Source organism: Ostrea edulis, chromosome 9 (assembly GCF_947568905.1).
Source record: "Ostrea edulis chromosome 9, xbOstEdul1.1, whole genome shotgun sequence".
NCBI classification, from domain to species: Eukaryota; Metazoa; Mollusca; class Bivalvia; order Ostreida; family Ostreidae; genus Ostrea; species Ostrea edulis.
Window position 1 is genome coordinate 11,087,445 of NC_079172.1, and position 17,900 is coordinate 11,105,344.

The 17,900-nt window shown below is 34.8% G+C and overlaps 1 protein-coding gene across 3 annotated transcripts in view; it reads right to left on the minus strand.

The window, feature by feature from the left end:
- The window catches only part of LOC125667843 (retinal guanylyl cyclase 2-like), an 88,973-nt gene extending 78,119 nt beyond the window's left edge, over nucleotides 1–10,854 (minus strand). For 2 of the 3 annotated variants that reach the window (XM_056148502.1, XM_056148503.1), the window contains exons 1-2: nucleotides 10,748–10,847; nucleotides 4,990–5,140 (exon numbers count right to left, since the gene is read on the minus strand). In XM_056148502.1, coding sequence (XP_056004477.1) covers nucleotides 4,990–5,002 — 13 coding nt within the window. In that variant the 5' untranslated portion in view covers nucleotides 5,003–5,140; nucleotides 10,748–10,847. Of the gene's footprint in view, nucleotides 1–4,989; nucleotides 5,141–10,747 lie in introns of all 3 variants that reach the window. The other variant, XM_048901506.2, reaches the window with a different exon arrangement.
- Between the last annotated feature and the right edge of the window lie 7,046 nt (nucleotides 10,855–17,900).

Sequence of the window (17,900 nt, forward strand, 5' to 3'; positions counted from 1 at the left end):
GAAAATGTTGATTCATGAATCATTGTTACCCTGTCAGTAATTCCTGCGCGTAATCGCCAACATGTATTGACCTCGGAGGTCACCAGTTCGGAAAAAAGCAAAAGCAGGTGTCAGGTTTGTAAATAATTTAGTTTAAACAATATTTATTGGTAAATAATTCGATATTGTTTACAAACAATGTCTTATACATGAAATAGATTGAGAAACAAGCCAAAAGGCTTATATTAATCTCGCTGTAAATAATTTAACATGCAAATTTTATAGAAAACTGGCGATCAAAATTTCATTTCAGTGGCACATTTGCGTAATAATGACGTTTTTACACTTTAGTACTTCTCGTCATTAAATGAAATGATGTAATATTTTAAAACAAACGACACGTTACTCACGCCAGTTTCCGTCTTTGTATATGTGTATATGACCTCGCTCTCAGCATCCCGATTAAATGTTCGGCAATCATCGTTCCCAAGTCCGTGTATACGACACAATGGCGGTTTATACGAAACGCTCATTGTAGGTATGCTCTCAAATAATATCTCCTTGTTTATGTTGCTGAATTTTTCTTCGGATCTTGGGGATTATATCAGTTATACCGAAAGGTGTTAATTGGTGCCTAATTGAATAGTTGAAAAAATATCGCATTGATTTAAATTTTGAAGTATTTTCTATCTTAATAAACAGCTTGATGGGTTTAAGCATAAATACATATAGTAAAGAAACAATTGACTCAATGAGGCGGGTAGAGTTTCCTATTTTAGCAGTACACTCACTGGGCAGAATAGTAAAGCTAGAAGGAAAACTCCCGATGATACACGTATGTACGGCGATTGTTATTGTGTCAATGTCTATAAAACTTACAAAAAATAACAAAAACAAACAAGCAATCAATATTCTGTTTACTTGGTTCGTTGAGATTTAAAAAAAAAAAACCATGAAGTGTGAGATTGGAGGAAATACCATTGGTCGACAGTTGATGGATTGTGAACAAGGGGTATCCTCCCTAAACATGTCATTGTACACGTCAAAGGCAAATAATGTAGTTGTTCCCGAGGGGCGTTAAAACTTCATTGTTACTAGTAATCAATTCTGGGAAGTTTCATTTCTAATTATACCAATTAACATAATGAATGCATGAGGTTTATAATCAAATTGAAAACTTAACTGCATATATAGTAAAGAGTAGTGAAGAAGGTGGAGGGCAATGTAAATTTAATAGATGACGATATATTTTCAATTCACATTTTGAAATTTAAGAAACCAGGCATTTAGAATTTGAATGTTAAAATTGTTTGATGACAAGTTTGTATCACAATATTAGGAGATTGCAGGATATAGAAATAATGAAAACAAACAAAACCATAACGAATCGATGAAGAAGGTTGCAGGCAAAAAATTTGATCCACCCCCAAACCCCCATTAGAATAATGAAATAAATAAAATTAGCACCTGCAAAATTAGTGTGGATCAGTGTATTTATTTATCAATGATTGTAACAAGACTGAAATAAAAATTCAAACTTCGTATCCATTTTTTTTTTTCGGAAGTAGAATAGGCTTCGTGAAGTTATATTACATTTGTACAACATCTCTGTTTAAAGTTCCAGTTCTGATCAGTTTCTAGGGGTGTAAGAATTACAAACAAAAATGATGTTAAAAGCTTTCAGAATGTCAGTAGAACTGATTGGTCGACTGACAGTGATCCACAAAATAACAGAATAGACATGAGAAAAGCCTAAAGCAGCTCCCGCCAAGACTCAAGGTCGACAACAGCAATGTGGAATCTCTGGGGCTTCATCAGTCTGAGGTCTTTTGACCAATTCTATATATTTTTTTTATTTGTAAATAAATCGACACCCCCTGATCCCAACTGAACGACTGTATGATATACTCTACCAGATAAAGCAATAAACCTCAACCCCCCAAGCCCTAGTGTGTGTAATTCATTGGGAAAGCTGGTATTGCTAAACTCTTTCCTGACACCGATTTGTTTCTCACTGAGAGTTGAATTACACTACCATAGAACAATGCTTTTTTCACGTTACATGTTATTTTACATATATATCACTTAACGTAATGGGGAAAGAAATTAAAGTTTCTGCTTGTGTGAATACCAGTTTCACTTACAATCATTTTCTTTAATTTTCATAATTTTGTAAAACGAAAAAGTAGATATAGACTTTCATAATTAATCAAAAGTTACCCCGAATATAATAAAAATGAAACATCGGTAATTAGGATGAGTTTGATCAGCCATCCAAGCAAAGTCACATTCTACTAGTATATCATCATAAACCGACTAAAATCCCAGGCTGGCTGGCGAACTGCTGTCTGAAGTACAAGCTGGCTTTAGGCCTACAAGAGGGTGGAGCACTGCCGAACAAATTTTGAACTGCTGATTCTCGTTGAAAAGCATCTACATGGCTCTCGTCCACAACTTCATCGACTTTAAGAAGGCAATACGGAACTTTCGGGATGTGCCGAAACGACCGATTAAAATTGACGTTTATACACCGCGATCGCAACCAATACGCAAGATCGCGACTACTTTTGCCGTCTTGGTTTTAAATTTTACTTTCCCCTTTCAAAGTCTCGCGAGACCCAGCGTATGCCAGAAATTGGGCATGTTGGTAAACAAGTAAAGCTTTTTTAAAAAGCTTGCCGTCTTTAGCAGCAACTCTATAGAGCGAAGTTGAATTATGACCCTTGTCTTCATTATTGAATTGAGCTAAAATAAATAATCTCATGGACATCATGCCTACAAAACTGTGTCCTGATTCCCATTGTAAAAGTTTGTATTTATGAAGGGTATATGTACTGGAAATCAAAATCACTGTTCCCTGCATTAGCACTGATTAAAGCCTCTATATCAAATGAAATTGAGATTTTCAGTGTGTATATCAGAATATTTATTTTTTAACAAAGTTATGAAACAAAAAACTAAAAATATAATATCAGTAATCAAGAGGGAATTCATCAAAATTCTAAGTTAAATTGAATAAAAATTCTTGTGATTCAACGTTACTTCACAGACATAAATATCATTGTGTCTCTGATTTAAATCATGAAAAAAACGTCACTCTATGATATGTAAGAAAAAATATGAAACAATCACACATAATTAAGGTCTTCCGTAACAACGGAAGACCTACTGATTGTGCTGGTTAAGATTATTCTTATTATTCTTTTTTTCTTCTTCTTTTTCCTAGACGCTAACTTTGAAGCTTCATATCTCGCTCATTTCTGCATGGATTTTGCTCAAAATTTCAGGGTTTATAAACTTTACAGAACAATTTCAAAATCATATACTACATTTCAGAAATTCCCTTCTGTTCACGAGTTATTCCCCTTTGAATGAAATTTTAGGGGCTTTGGTTTCCAGACAAAGGCTCCGAGACTGTATAAGCTTGAGCAGAAAATGCATTGAAAATGAAAAGTAGGAGCATTGTAGTTGTGCACATTGTTTTTTGATTACAGCGTTCGAAATGGTGGTTGACAGGGTTCAAAAATTAGGACGCCTAAAGGAGCAAAAAATTACACATATTTTCCTTTGTATCTTTTAAGCTAAAAATATTTTGTTAAGACGTGTAGAACAAAAGTTGTGCAAAATGTTAAGAGCTTTCTTTTAATATCCCTTAAAAGGGGCTGGCCCCTTAAATTAGGGATCTGGGGATCTTCAAAATTTTCGCTTTATAACTCAAAAACGGTAAATATTTCGATATGGCTTTTGCTGGAAAAGTTGTTCTTTAACATCTTATTGATCTGATAAACATAATATTTTGCTCGAGTTTTGTGTTATATATGAGTAAAAAGCTTGACCCGCAAACAGGTAACCGTATCATTAGGTAGGTGAAGGGGGAAAAATATGCGTATAACTTAAATAAACTTGCTTTAATTGATAAATCTGACTTCATGAAACGCTATTATTCTTTTAAAATAAGGTTTTAACGTGATCTATGGTTCCTTTAAAAATCATCTATGGACAACTTTTTTTTTTATTATTATTTAGTAGCTTTAATATAAACAATCGTTCCAAAGAAAAAAAGAGGAAAAGGTTATCTCTTCTACGTTTGTTATTAACACAACGATATATTTGATTGAAGAAACAAACCTTCAAGCATAGAATAACTCAGTCATTAACTACACGCATCTTACATACACCGCGGGGTTTGTTTTTGTTTACAATTACGTAACCGACTCGAGGAACCATCGCGTGTGAACCAGGGCAAGTACACAAAGTAAACATTGTCGTCCTAAATATAACACAGAATGCTATGTTTTTGATCATATTGGATTTTTCGAATAATTCAGTCTTTCCGGGGATGTATATACTTGTTTATACGTCCCTGGTCTTACGTTTGATTTGTTTTAAATTCAAAACTCTAGAGCATTGAGTCAGGCATCAATTTTAAAATCTGCAATTTAATATACAGTTCGTTTCTCAATCATGTCTAATTGAATGTGTGTTTAATATCGGAGATTCATCACTGCTGGACTAGCGATCTGTGATTTCACACTACTTTAACTGAACACACAAGCTTTACTCAAATTCTTCGTTGTGAAAAAGAAAATGGATACATTTTACAAACATAACGAATTATTTCTGAACATGTTTTGAAATCAATAGTTTATAATCATGATTAAACCATGCAAATCTAAACATGCGTATAGAATATTCAGAAACCCCTGGCCGGCCAGTCTCATTTCAAATGATTTGTTGTTGTATTGTTTAAAAACAATGAATTTGATTAAACATTGATTCAGAACTCCTGGTCCAAATTATGTAACTTCGGTACCTGCCCCTGACGTGAAATTCATACGCGACTTCTGTGCGCACTGTGTTTTAATTAATACTGATTAAAAGTTTCCATATGATCAAAGAAAGTGTCCTGGCCTTGACCCATGCTCATATTGTCAAGTTCACTTTTTAGAAAATACAATCCCCGTCCTGGCCATATCAAGTAATGAAGAAACATTTAGATTTCATACTTACAACAGATTTTCATGTTAACTGAGGCTGCATTAGGACCTGACCCAAGGACATATGGTCAAGTTCAAAGTTTTTATGTCACACAGCTCCGACGGAAGACCTCTCGTTGCTTTGCAACGAGCTTTGCTCCAGTTAACTATACTTCTGGAAGTCCCTGAAAATGCATAAATTAGACTCGTTTACCTAAATTGTAATAACAGGTGGATGGATTATTCTTGTGCATGCTTTAAAAAAACCCAGTGATCCTCATTTTGAAGTCAAGCCTTATTTATTCTTATGTAATTCTTAGCTTAAGGTATCATTAAAACTGTTTTGTAGGGATTAGCCCTACCAAATTGACAATTCCAAAAACACAAGCAATCAAAACAAAAAACGGCGAGTTTTTCTGTTTGTATGCAAAAATGAAAACATTGCTGTAAATGAAGTAACCATAGAAATGCTTTGTATTAGTTGCTTTTAAAAAAGTAATGTGTCAATTTCATGAATTGCATTTTTCTTTTGTTCGTTTTGTCGATTTTTTAAAGATTGAAAATCTTGAAAAATTGTTAAGTCGTACGAAAATTAGAACACCAGAAAATTATCTCCATTGCCTTGAAGAGCATTTCAACCAATGAAATAATTGAAAATTTTCACTTCATGCACTTTCTACCAATGAAAAAAGAGAGGAAGTGCAAAGTCCGAAGACTGTAAAACTCTTCAACTCCGGAATTTTTATTTTTTTTTTTTTTTTTTTTTTTTTTTTTTTTTTTTTTTAGAATTAGCGAAGTTTATTCATACCTCAAAGTGCCCTTACAATGTTCAAGACATTCGGGCGCATGTCTTGATAACAAGAAAACATTGCTATATATATATGATCGCATCACAATATATTACAAATTTTTTTCAACTATATCATTGAAATCTATATGTAGCTTTTTGTATACATGAGAGTACATCTTTAAAGAAGCTTTAACATGCATGTATAGATTTTCGGTACTTTCTTCAATTTCTTTGATTCTACAGTACATCTTGTATTTGTAAATAACAGTTGCTATAGTAGAAATTACGTTATTCAAAATGACAATTCTGTGGTTGTTTTCAAAATAAAATCCAATAAGAATGTGTTTCCATTTGATGTCAAATTTGACAACCATTGACGTTATTTCCCATATATGCTTTACATTTTCACAAAAATAAATCAAGTGTTCATTGTCTTCAACATTTTCTTTACAAAATTCACACATGTTTGATTCGGTTTTCTTTATTTTCATGAGAAAAGATTTGTTACATAGAAGATTATTGAGAAGTTTAAAATTAAATTCTGCTACCTTTTTTTCATACATATCTACGATTTTGTTTTTGTAAATGAGACTCCAGGAGGGTTTATTAATATTTAAAGTTCTGCTATAGTAGGATTGATACAGGGGGGTATGAAATTTCCTTTGAACAAAAATGGTATATATCTTTTTCGATGAAATATCAGTTATTTCAAGAGGTTTTTTCATTGATGTAATTTCAAAGATGAGTTTCAAGCGTATGTTTTGATAGGGTAAATCTTGAAAATTCAAATTTCTTAGCTTTCTAAAAATATTACTCATGATTTTGTATTCGCATAAAATATTTGTTTTTCTCTTAAGATTATCGTAAAACCATTCAATGGGTTTAATACCATTTTCATCAACAATATCAACCACATATCTTAAACCGCTTTGTATCCAATTTTCAAAAAATACACATTTTCCTTTATATTGAAAAAGTTTGTTACACCACAATGGTTGACATAGAACTTCATACAATTTCATATCATTGATGTCCTGGCATCTTTTGCATGAATTGAAAAATATGAATAATTCAGTATAGAACTTGTTGAAATTGCTAATTAGTTCAAAATCAATATTTCTTTCAATACAAAAACTATTTTAAAAATCTTTTAAACTGGCATTGGAGGAATATATCTTCTTTACCCATGCTGCCTTTAATGACTTTATTTTGGATTCAATATCAACTAGATTGATACCTCCTTTAGATATTTTCCCAAACATCGTATTTCTTTTAATTGTCCTTTTTGTTCCAAATAAAATGAAAAAAAATTTACTAAGAAGTTTGATTGTTTGATCTTTTGGATAATCGAGTATAGATGCTGTATATATAAATTTTGATGTAGCAAGATTATTGATTAGACACACCTTTCCAAAAATTGTTAATTTTCTTTTTTTCCCCACGATTCAAAAAGCTTTTCTACATCATCTATCTTTTTGGTCCAGTTATTTTTATAACATAAATCTTTGTCATGCCCAATATGTATACCTAATACTCTTACACATGTGTCATTCACTGTAATACCATATATATCTGCATATTGACCCTTCAGTGGTCCTAATAAAATGAACTCTGTTTTTGAAACGTTTAATTTCATACCAGAGAACTTACTAAAAGTATTGATTTCACTAATCGCTGATTTTACAGAAGTAATATCTTTCAAAGGTAATGTACAATCGTCAGCATGTTGTAATGTTTTTACTTCATAGTTCATACCTTTCTTTTTAAAACCATGTATTTCGTCATTATGACGTAATCTAATTGACAGTATTTCAGCAACAAACAGAAAATTATCGCCGAGATCGGACACCCTTGACGGATGCCTCGCATCATTGTACATCTTCTTGAGAGCCAATTATTATTTTTAAGTCTAAAAACAGGATTTTTGTATAGAATTTGAATCCATTTGATGAATTTTTGACCAAAATTAAAGCACTCTAGTGTTTTTATCATAAATGTCCATTCGACAGAATCGAACGCCTTTTGAAAATCTAGTAAAAGTAAAATTGCCTCTTCATTATTATTTTCACAATATTCAAAAATGTCAACAATAAGTCTAGCATTCATACCAATATATCGGCCTTTTATTTAGGCAGACTGATCTTTTGATATAACATTTTCCAATATTTTTTGTAATCTTTTTGCTAATACAAAGGCTAAAATCTTATAATCTGTATTGGTAAGGCTGATAGGTCTATAATTATTCAGGTGTCTTTTATCTCCTTTTTTACATAATAGTGAAATGACAGATAAACGTTGTGAATACGTAAGTGATTCTTTTTCATATGAACTTTTCAAGAATAAAAATGACTCTTTAGCTCATTCCAAAATTTCTTATAAAACTCTGATGGTATTCCATCTGAACCAGGAGATTTGTTCTCTTTTATATCAAATAAGGCATCTGTATATTCATCAAGATCTGGAAATTGGTTTAACATATTCTTGTCATTATCGCTTAAAACATTCTCAAAACTTGTATTTTGTAAATAATCATTCAATTCACAATTTTCGTTTTCTTTTTTGATTTGTATATAATTTTTCATAAAAGTCACACATGGTTTTCAAAAATCTTCATCTTTATGTATAACTTTATTTATCTCATTGAACAATTGCTTAATTGTATTTTTGGACTGACGACTCTTTTCCAAACCCATAAAATATGCTGAACTCTTTTCACCATGTTCAATCCAATTAGCTCGTGATCTTATTTGAGCACAAACTGCTTTTCGATCAATTAAAACATTTAGTTCATTTTCAAGATTTCTTTTTTCATTCATGTCTATTAAAAATGAATCCATATTTTCTATACTAAATATTTTGTTCTCAATATACCTTATTCTTTCTTGGATTTTTTTGTTTACTCGTGATGAAAAGCAGATACAAAAAGATTTGATACCATATTTCAAATTTTCCCACGATACTTGTGGGTCTGCACTAAAATTATCAAATTTTTTAATATATGATTTCATGTCCCAAACAAAACTTTCATCTTGCAGTAAGGATATATTAAATTTCCAGTAACCTGGACCTCTCTCGTTCTTATTCCTTAATATATGTAATGACAAACATCGATGATCGCTCATTCTAGTGCCATTTGAATGAGTATCGGGTATTCGTCTAATAACAACACCTTTGATTTCATACATAAAAAGCTTTGTGATAAATATGTAATCAATACGACTTCTGGGGGCGTCGCTTGCATCACACCAAGTATATCCAGTTTTGTCTGGATGCAATTCATTCCATATATCACATAAATTTAAGTTAAGTAAGCATTTTCTCAAAATATTGCTACATTTATCACTTACATTATCTAATATACAATTAAAATCACCACATAGCATTAAATTTTCTAATGAATGTACATGTTGATTAATCCATGTTTGCATTCTCTTAAAGAAATCACATCTATCATTAAGATTATTTGGTGTATATACGTTAACTAATGTAATCAATTGATCATCAATAGAAATATCAACCAAGAGTTTTCTCCCATCATTAGATTTGTGTATACTTATTATATCAAATCCAACGTCCTTCTTAAATAGAATACTAACCCCCCTACTGAATACAGATTCTGAAAAGCATTGAAAAGATTTCCCATGCCACCTAGCATTGTACTTAAATTCGTTTTCTTTAATGTAATGAGTTTCCTGTAAGAAAATTATATCGTCTTCAGAGTCCTTTATCCATGTATAGATCTTTTGTCTTTTTTCAGTATTTAATCCTCGGCAGTTTATTGATTTGACTTTTAAAAGTTCCATGTTAGTGCATGTAATTATTCTGGAAGACAACGCACTTAGTATTGAGTCACTTTACCGTTCCCCTCCTTGAACGCGTTCCTGATTGGCTGTTTCGCACGCCCCTCGCTAACTCCGAGTATAATCGGCCCAACTCGTTGCTTCCCGGCCAATGTTCAATGGACGTACTGAGTGTTCCAATTTTGTTGAGTCCCGAACCCCAATAGTCATCATACGCAGCTTCAACAAATATAGTGTTTTTGGTGGATTTGAGAAGTGCTTCACAAAATTCCTGGCACTGAGCGAGTTTAGCTTTAATGATGTTGCGCATCACATCATCACGCGTATCAAACCACTGGTCCGAAAGCATCACTTGATTGCCGATCTTTTTGGCATCTATAGCGGATTCCGCCTTCATGATCAGATTGGCTCTATGTAAATCTCCACACCTCATGGCTTTGGTATGCTGCAAAGTTCACATCGATACAAAATGATGTTCTGCTAGCAGATGGTCCGTAAAGAGCTATGCGCAGTCCTAAAAGAGGAAGAACGCTGACGATCCAAGTCACTATTGGTACTCAGTACCTGGGTGTTAAGCAGATGGAACTTCTCCATTTCTTATCCATGTCGGCATAAACATGTCCTCTTTCATTTCTACGTCTCCATAGAGTGGAAAATTCTGGAGAGGCATGTTAAACAATATACAATCAATCGTACAAAGTTCAAGGTCAAGTGACCTTGACCTCTGACCATTATTATAAAACTGGTATAACTTTATGAAAAGGGACTGATAGCGACATGGGATCTTCAGAAATGATATGAGCATGATAGGACCTACAACGTGTCACACTATTTTTGACAAGTATCAAGGTGGACTCCAGTGACATTGATCATTAAACATAAAACTGAATATTACTTCAGAACCAGTAGCGGTAGTGGATCTCAGAACAGGATCAAACTATTATCAAGGTCAAATGACCCCGGGATTTTGACTTTGATAAATAAAAACTCGTACTACTTATAACCGGGAGCGACAGAGATTGGAAACATGAAATCTTTATGGTGACGTCACCATTGTCGGTGAAGGGCTGCAAAATGTAGGCCTATGCTCGTATTTCAAGCCCTATAAAGTCTTTAAAATGCAGGAGCTTCCGGGGGCTTCACCCCTTGGGGCCCCCTTCGCCCCAGACCCCCTGCCTCATAAATTGACGCCCCCATCTTACCGCAATTCCTGAATCCGTCCCTGGTGCGGCAGATGAAGAGCTGGTCTGAACGCGTTGGGGACTAGACCATAATGATGATGCCGGATTCCCTCATGACGACTGCCAATTGCAGCAGATCGGCTTGGCGAAAAAACGATTCTCCCAACGACCCTTGTGGATGAGGGACTTAGGATAAGGATCAACTCTAGATGACAATAAACCATTTGCTTAAGAGGAACCTTATGAAGATCAGTGCTCTACTAGACACTATTTCCTTGAATATTTACTCTTTATATTTGTTATTTCCTATTGGATACATCATGGACTCATCTTTTGAAGTCCCGTGGGGATACGGGTAGAATAGGTCCCCAGTACCCCTTGCTTGTTGTAAGAGGCGACTAAATGGGGCGGTCCTTCGCATTAGACCGCAAAAACCGAGGTCCCGTGTCACAGCAGGTGTGGCACGATAAAGATCTTTCCCTGCTCAAAGGCCATAAGCGCCGAGCATCTGGGTCTAAATTTTGCAGCCCTTAACCGGCAGTGGTGACGTCTCAATATGAGTGAAACATTCTTGAGAGGGACGTTAAACAATATTCATTCAATCAATCATCTTTTTTAATGTTTGATCACCTGAGACGTAGGGTGACTAAGTTTCCGATTAAAAAGTATGCATGGAATATCAATATAGATGGCAGTCTGTGTAATCACATGAACTTCACATTTTTCACTTGTTTGACGTAGAAACTGCGTGCAAAGTCACATACCTTGCATTAATTTTACTTTTGTAGTCATTAATGTTTATATGTACTTTTGTTGTCCTAAGTGTGTGTTTTTTTCTGGGGCAATCAGATTTTCAAAGTAAACACAGTCTGATTGGTTGAAAATAATGAGGCTCTCTATAATGGATGCATGTCAATTATTTAAAACCTAGTGGGAAATCGGAGCCATCAGCATTCGGCAGATGTGGACTTCTTGTTGGCTAAGCTAGATCTGATTTAGACATTAAATTGGGTGCTACTAACCAACGAGATCAGTCGCCCATATTACGGAAGGTCTTACGACTGAGATCAATATTTTCAATTAGTCAAAATTGTTTCCATCTCTGTACATTCATGGCATTAGATATTTCGTAAAAAAAAAAGTATTTCTGGTCTTAATTAAGTGTTGAACCTTTTATAATTGTGACATTTCCTTTAATTAGTCAAAAATGTTTCCATATCTGTTCATATACATTCATGAAAGGTGAAGATAACGAACAGTGATCAATCTCTTAAAGACCGAGGAAATAAGCACCGCCTTCAATTTTACCTGGTCTGTAAACCCCTGTCAATCAGGAGAAATTTAGCTTCAGATTGGATGCTAGAAATTGATGGACATTTAGTTACTAATCCGTGTGTATACATTGTCCACCTCGTCTCTCGATCGAGGCGTCCGTGAAATCTTTTGATGTTTACCGCGTAGTATGCCAGCTCTATAGAGAAAGTTTTGATAAGAAAATTATGGCATTGTATTACATCTATAGTCACAAGATATAATGTATTGAGTAGAAAATCTTACATATAATTACATCAATTATAATAAATTATGATGGGTTGTGTTTAGGAAGAGGTGCGATAGAAAATTATGGATGGTTAGAACATAATTTACATGGACATGGATTTTATGCTCAAGAGACTGTACCGACTCTCATTGGAAATGTCGTGTTTATATACTATTATCAAAATTTTAATTAGGAGTAAATACGTCATTAAAAGTCCGTTTATATTCAGTTGAAATTTTATCAGCGACATTTTACGACGAAACATGGCAACAAAAGTAACCGCAACTCTATCAGAAGAGAAATTATCCGCTGTAAGAGCCCTTTTTGCATACAATGGTTAGGATTGGGATGCGAGGAAGAAGTTATATCTGAGGAAGTACCCTCTTCGCCTGGACCAGCTATTGAGGGAAATGCCGGAAGAGCTGAATGTCCCGACTGTTGGTGTAGGCCATGCGTTATGGACGAGTCGCACAGACAACTTTGGTGGCCAGAAAATCCCGGTGTGCCGTCAAGAAAAAATAAATCTAACAGAAAAAAACTTTATAAGAAATTCTGGACTATGTTGAGTCATCATGGGGTGTGGGACGATGATCGTTATATCGCCAGAAAATCCACCGCAGTACGAAGGGATTCTCGTAGGAATCTGTATGTTTGGCAGACGCACGGATACAAGAGAGACATCATGCCTGATTGTGTTATTCGTAAAGTCCGAGCATGGTATCCAAACTTTGAAAGACAGCCTTGAGTGGGACATTTGTGGCAGTAAAGAACAGACTAGCTGTAGATAGTTTACTCAGGGACCTATATACTAATATATAGGTCCCTGGTTTACTTTATTTCATCATGATTATAATTAAGAATTTTCTGCCTAAATTTTTCAATGGCTAACGTCCTCAATTACAAAATAAATTTATCGTGCTTTAACATGTTTGATTCATTAATTTTTTTTATCAATATTTTGAATAACATGCACAAGAAAAATAATTGCACATATGATTTATCTCACGAAAACGTACAGGTAATATAGGTAACATCCCGTGTATTCAGGAAGCTATACACAAGCTACCCTTCTTAATTGTAATGCTTAAAATTAGCTCCACCCCCAACTAAACTTAACTGAGGTAAACCGACCGGTCGAAAAACTCGGTCTTTAACTCCTATAAGCAATACAAAATAGATAGTTGGGCAAACACGGACCCCTGGACACACCAGAGGTGGAATCAGGTGCCTAGGAGGAGTAAGCATCCCCTGTCGACCGGTTACAACCGCCGTGAGGTCTATATCATGATCAGGTAAACGGAGTTATCCGTAGTCAAAATCAGTGTGCCAAGAACGGACAAACAATCGGCATGAAACACGTCAGACAGCATTTGACCCAATGATAGGTTGTATTGGCAAACTTGATCGTGATAACGACTATAGAATTTGCGAAATGCTGATTTTAAACGAGACCCCTGCACCATCAACCTGTTTGTCAGTAACCTGCTTCGATAATATATCTATACCCCACGCAACAAAGTTGCGGAGGGTAAAATGTTTTTGTCCCGTCCGCCAATCCCTTTCTTGTCAGCGCAACTCCTCTGAGATCGAACAACGGAATTTCGTGAAGCTTTGTACTTAATAGGGTCGGAAAGTTTCGTCATGTGACTCGCGAGAAGTAACGTGACATCGTACTTCCGGGCAGTTGTCAGGATGGCATTATCAATAATGTACTAGACTCGCTACATTCAAAACCACAAAAAGCGAGAGAGCGGTGGATAACAACTGGGTTTAGAAAATTTGTTCTAGATAAAGCTCTGAGTTATTACAGCGGTTACGAGACATTTTCCAACAAAGTACAGACATGTTTACATTATAGAGTACCGTCTGCACTGTATAGTCGTTTGCATCATATACAACTACATAAAAACCCTTACAAACAGATACATTGCTGGATCCAGTAAGTGCTCTACCAAACCCCTATCTTTGCTCCTCACGAAAATGTTAACAGCTGTGAAGGAGAAACTTCAAACTTACTGTGCGACTACATATGCCAGAAGTGGTGTTAATCAAATGTGGATTCTAAAAAATTCTAAAGAACTTTTAGTAAACTTGAAATCACAAAATTTTTCCCAAATCAATAGCATTAAAACCTATGACTTTTCAACACTATACACGACCATTCCTCACGATAAATTAAAGACTAGACTTTTTGACATCATAGACAGTTGCTTCTTCAACAAAAACGGAAAACTGAAATACTCATATCTAGTGATCAGTCATTCAAAAACTTACTTTGTTAAACACCACTCTGATTCCACGCACAAGTACTCTGAAGTTGAAATAAAAAATATGCTAGAGTTCCTCATTGACAATATCTTCGTGGTCTTTGGTGATCAGGTCTTCCAACAGTCTGTTGGAATTCCCATGGGCACGAATTGTGCTCCTTTGTTAGCTGACCTGTTTTTATATTCATATGAAGCAGAATTTATTCAAAAATTCTACGTGAGAAGAAAAAATCTCTCGCTGTGACCTTCAATTCGACTTTTAGATATATCGATGACGTTTTGTCTATTAACAATAATAGCTTTCATTCATATGTCGATTTGATATATCTCTGTGAGCTCGAAATAAAGGACACCACAGAGTCGTCCACTTCTGCTTCATACTTAGATATTTTATTGAAAGTAGACATTAACGGCAAACTGACAACTCAACTGTATGACAAACGGGATGATTTCAGCTTCTCCATCGTCAGCTTCCCATATTTATGTAGCAATATTCCATTATCTCCTGCATATGGTGTTTATATATCTCAACTGATTCGATATGCAAGAGCTTGTTCTCGGTATAGTCAGTTTTTAAATCGAGGTAAGCTACTGACAAACAAGTTGATGGTACAGGGATTTCAACAGTCTCGATTGAAGTCAGCATTTCGCAAATTATATGGTCGTTATAACGATCTAGTTCGTCAATACACCTCGCATTGGGTCAAATGCTGTCTGACGTGTTTCATACCGATTGTTAAGCCGTTCTTGGCACACTGATTTTGACTGCGGATAACTCCGTTTACCTGATCATGATATAAGGCTCACGGCGGGTGTGACCGGTCAACAGGGGATGCTTACTCCTCCTAGGCACCTGATCCCACCTCTGGTGTGTCCAGGGGTCCGTGTTTGCCCAACTATCTATTTTGTATTGCTTGTAGGAGTTATGAGATTGATCACTGTTCGTTATCTTCACCTTGCATACACCCATGCATCTATATCTCAGAGTTTAGTTCAAGATATCGAAAGTCTTCGATCAAAATCTCAGCAATATATTTGCGTAGTTCTGATTCTTGATTCGTGTTGTGGTACCCCCCCCCCCCCCCGTATTAATCTGCATCGAGTGAAAACGCTAGAGCTCTAGAAAAGAATAAAACTTTTTCCTGTTGTATATAACATGGATATATAGCCCTATTTTATTCTATGATTTTGAACGTTTTACAGTTTCATTTAGAAATTTATCTAAATTATTTCATAAAGGTATTTCTATAAAATGAAGACGGAACTTTTTACTAGCACCAATCATATCAGTGACATATGGAGTAAGTTTTGTGTCCACTATGTAGCTGCAGTAATTTATAATATTATAGTATATACATTTGGTATGTAAAACTGCATACAGGAACAGATCCAGAAATTCGGGGGGAGGGGGGGGGGGGGCTTTAAATCCGCGACTGCCATCTAAGATTTTTTTGATTTATCTGAATTATCACTAATCCAGATAGTCAACAAACATTTTAGTGTGCAATTCTATATATACTAGTATTGCAGACCCAGGGATTCAAATAGGGGGAGGGGGAATTTCATGAGGTGGAGATCTATCTCCCCTTAAATCCGCCACTGGATTGTAGATATAAATACATGTATAACTTATGAATTTTGTTTTATCTGAATTTCAGATGAATTGATAGAACGTGTTATATGTCTATTATGAAATACTGACTAGTCCAGATAGGCAGATAGTCAATTTGCATCTTAGTGTGCATAATCTACATGTTTTGTGTGAAAATGACTACAATGTTAATGTGTTAATCTTTTAGATATAAAATGGTAAACAACACAGCTGGATAAAGCATCCTAAGTCTGCACCTTGTAAAGCTATGACAATGAAAGTAATGTATCCACCTAGGCAATCAGAATATAGGTAACTCACCAGAGCTCTTTATACAGTATATGCTCGTCAAACTATCAATATTGATATTCATTCTGTAATGAATACTTGTATACATGTAAATTCAGGTGATCCCAAAATATAAAGGTTCACCAAAAATGAATGCATCTCCAGACAATATAGAAATTTTTAAAATATCCTTTCTCTACAACAGCAAAGGATGTCTGTGCAAACATATAGGGGTTTTTTGCTAGATAAATGCAGATATCATTATAAAGTTTTTCTTTACAAATTCTATCAGACATCGGTATAAGTAAATAAATTGTATTATGCTACAAGAAAATGTTGAATGTCCAAATAAGAATTATCTAGCATTGGTATTTTTATGAAAGAATATATAGACATAGTGGATGTCAGTCTTTTTTTTTAAAAAATTGGGTAAAATTTTCAGAGTGCAACCCGGAAGGTGCGCTGCAGCTCAAAGAGAGCCATGGTTGTTGGCATCAAGTTCTCCATCAGCTTTACCTCACAGGCACCATTTGTAATTTCATAGTTTGAACATCAATGAACATGGAAGTGATTCTCATCCTTCGAGATGAATTATGGGAATTATACTTGGCATACATGCAATAACCAACTAGGCAGACTTGTGAAAATTCAAATGTCTTCCATTAGTTTTATTTTGGTTTTGCTACAAATGATCAGTGTAAAGATGTGCATGAATCACCATTTTAACAAATTCTTTGACTAGCAACCTTAAATAAATGTTCACTTTATCATTTAATGCAACTTGACAATGCAGAATAATGTGAGTAAGAAGTTGTACATTTATAGTACCTAAGTACAAAGGTAAGATTTAATATATTGTGGAATTCATATCAGCTATTTCCTTCAGTAGAGGATTTGCAAATGTACAAGAGTGTGAAAATCTTAGTGGACAGATATATATGTCTGTATTGTGAAGGTATATGATTTAGAATATGGATGTTTTTAATTATTCAATTGCACACTCCACATGAATTTGACTCTTCCTGGTCTTGTAACAGCTGTGCGTCATCCTTACTGAAATGAGATTTTGATGAAAGAAAAGGTGATATGTTCAATGTCACTCCTGATTAAAGTTTATCATATATATCAAATCCTTTATTAGCAAGAATCATATATCATCTGGCTTCAACATCTCCAATACACCTCAGTGATCAACAATGTCACCATCAGAGGTGGATCCAGGATAGAATTCAGAACAATTGTTCTACACAAGTAATAGCCTTTGCTCAGTGTGTGACAAATTTTGCACAATGTAGTTGCTGTCAGATAATGACTAGTTATTCATTTTAAAAGTTAAATCCAGTGTTATGTTTGTTGTATCCATTGCGATTCTTTCAGAGGTAAATTCCGCATTGAGCCCTCTGGCGTGCTAAATGTAGATCCCTTAGATTTAGGTGCAACTTCATAAGAGTCATGAGAAATTGATCACTGGTATGAACCCTTGTACCG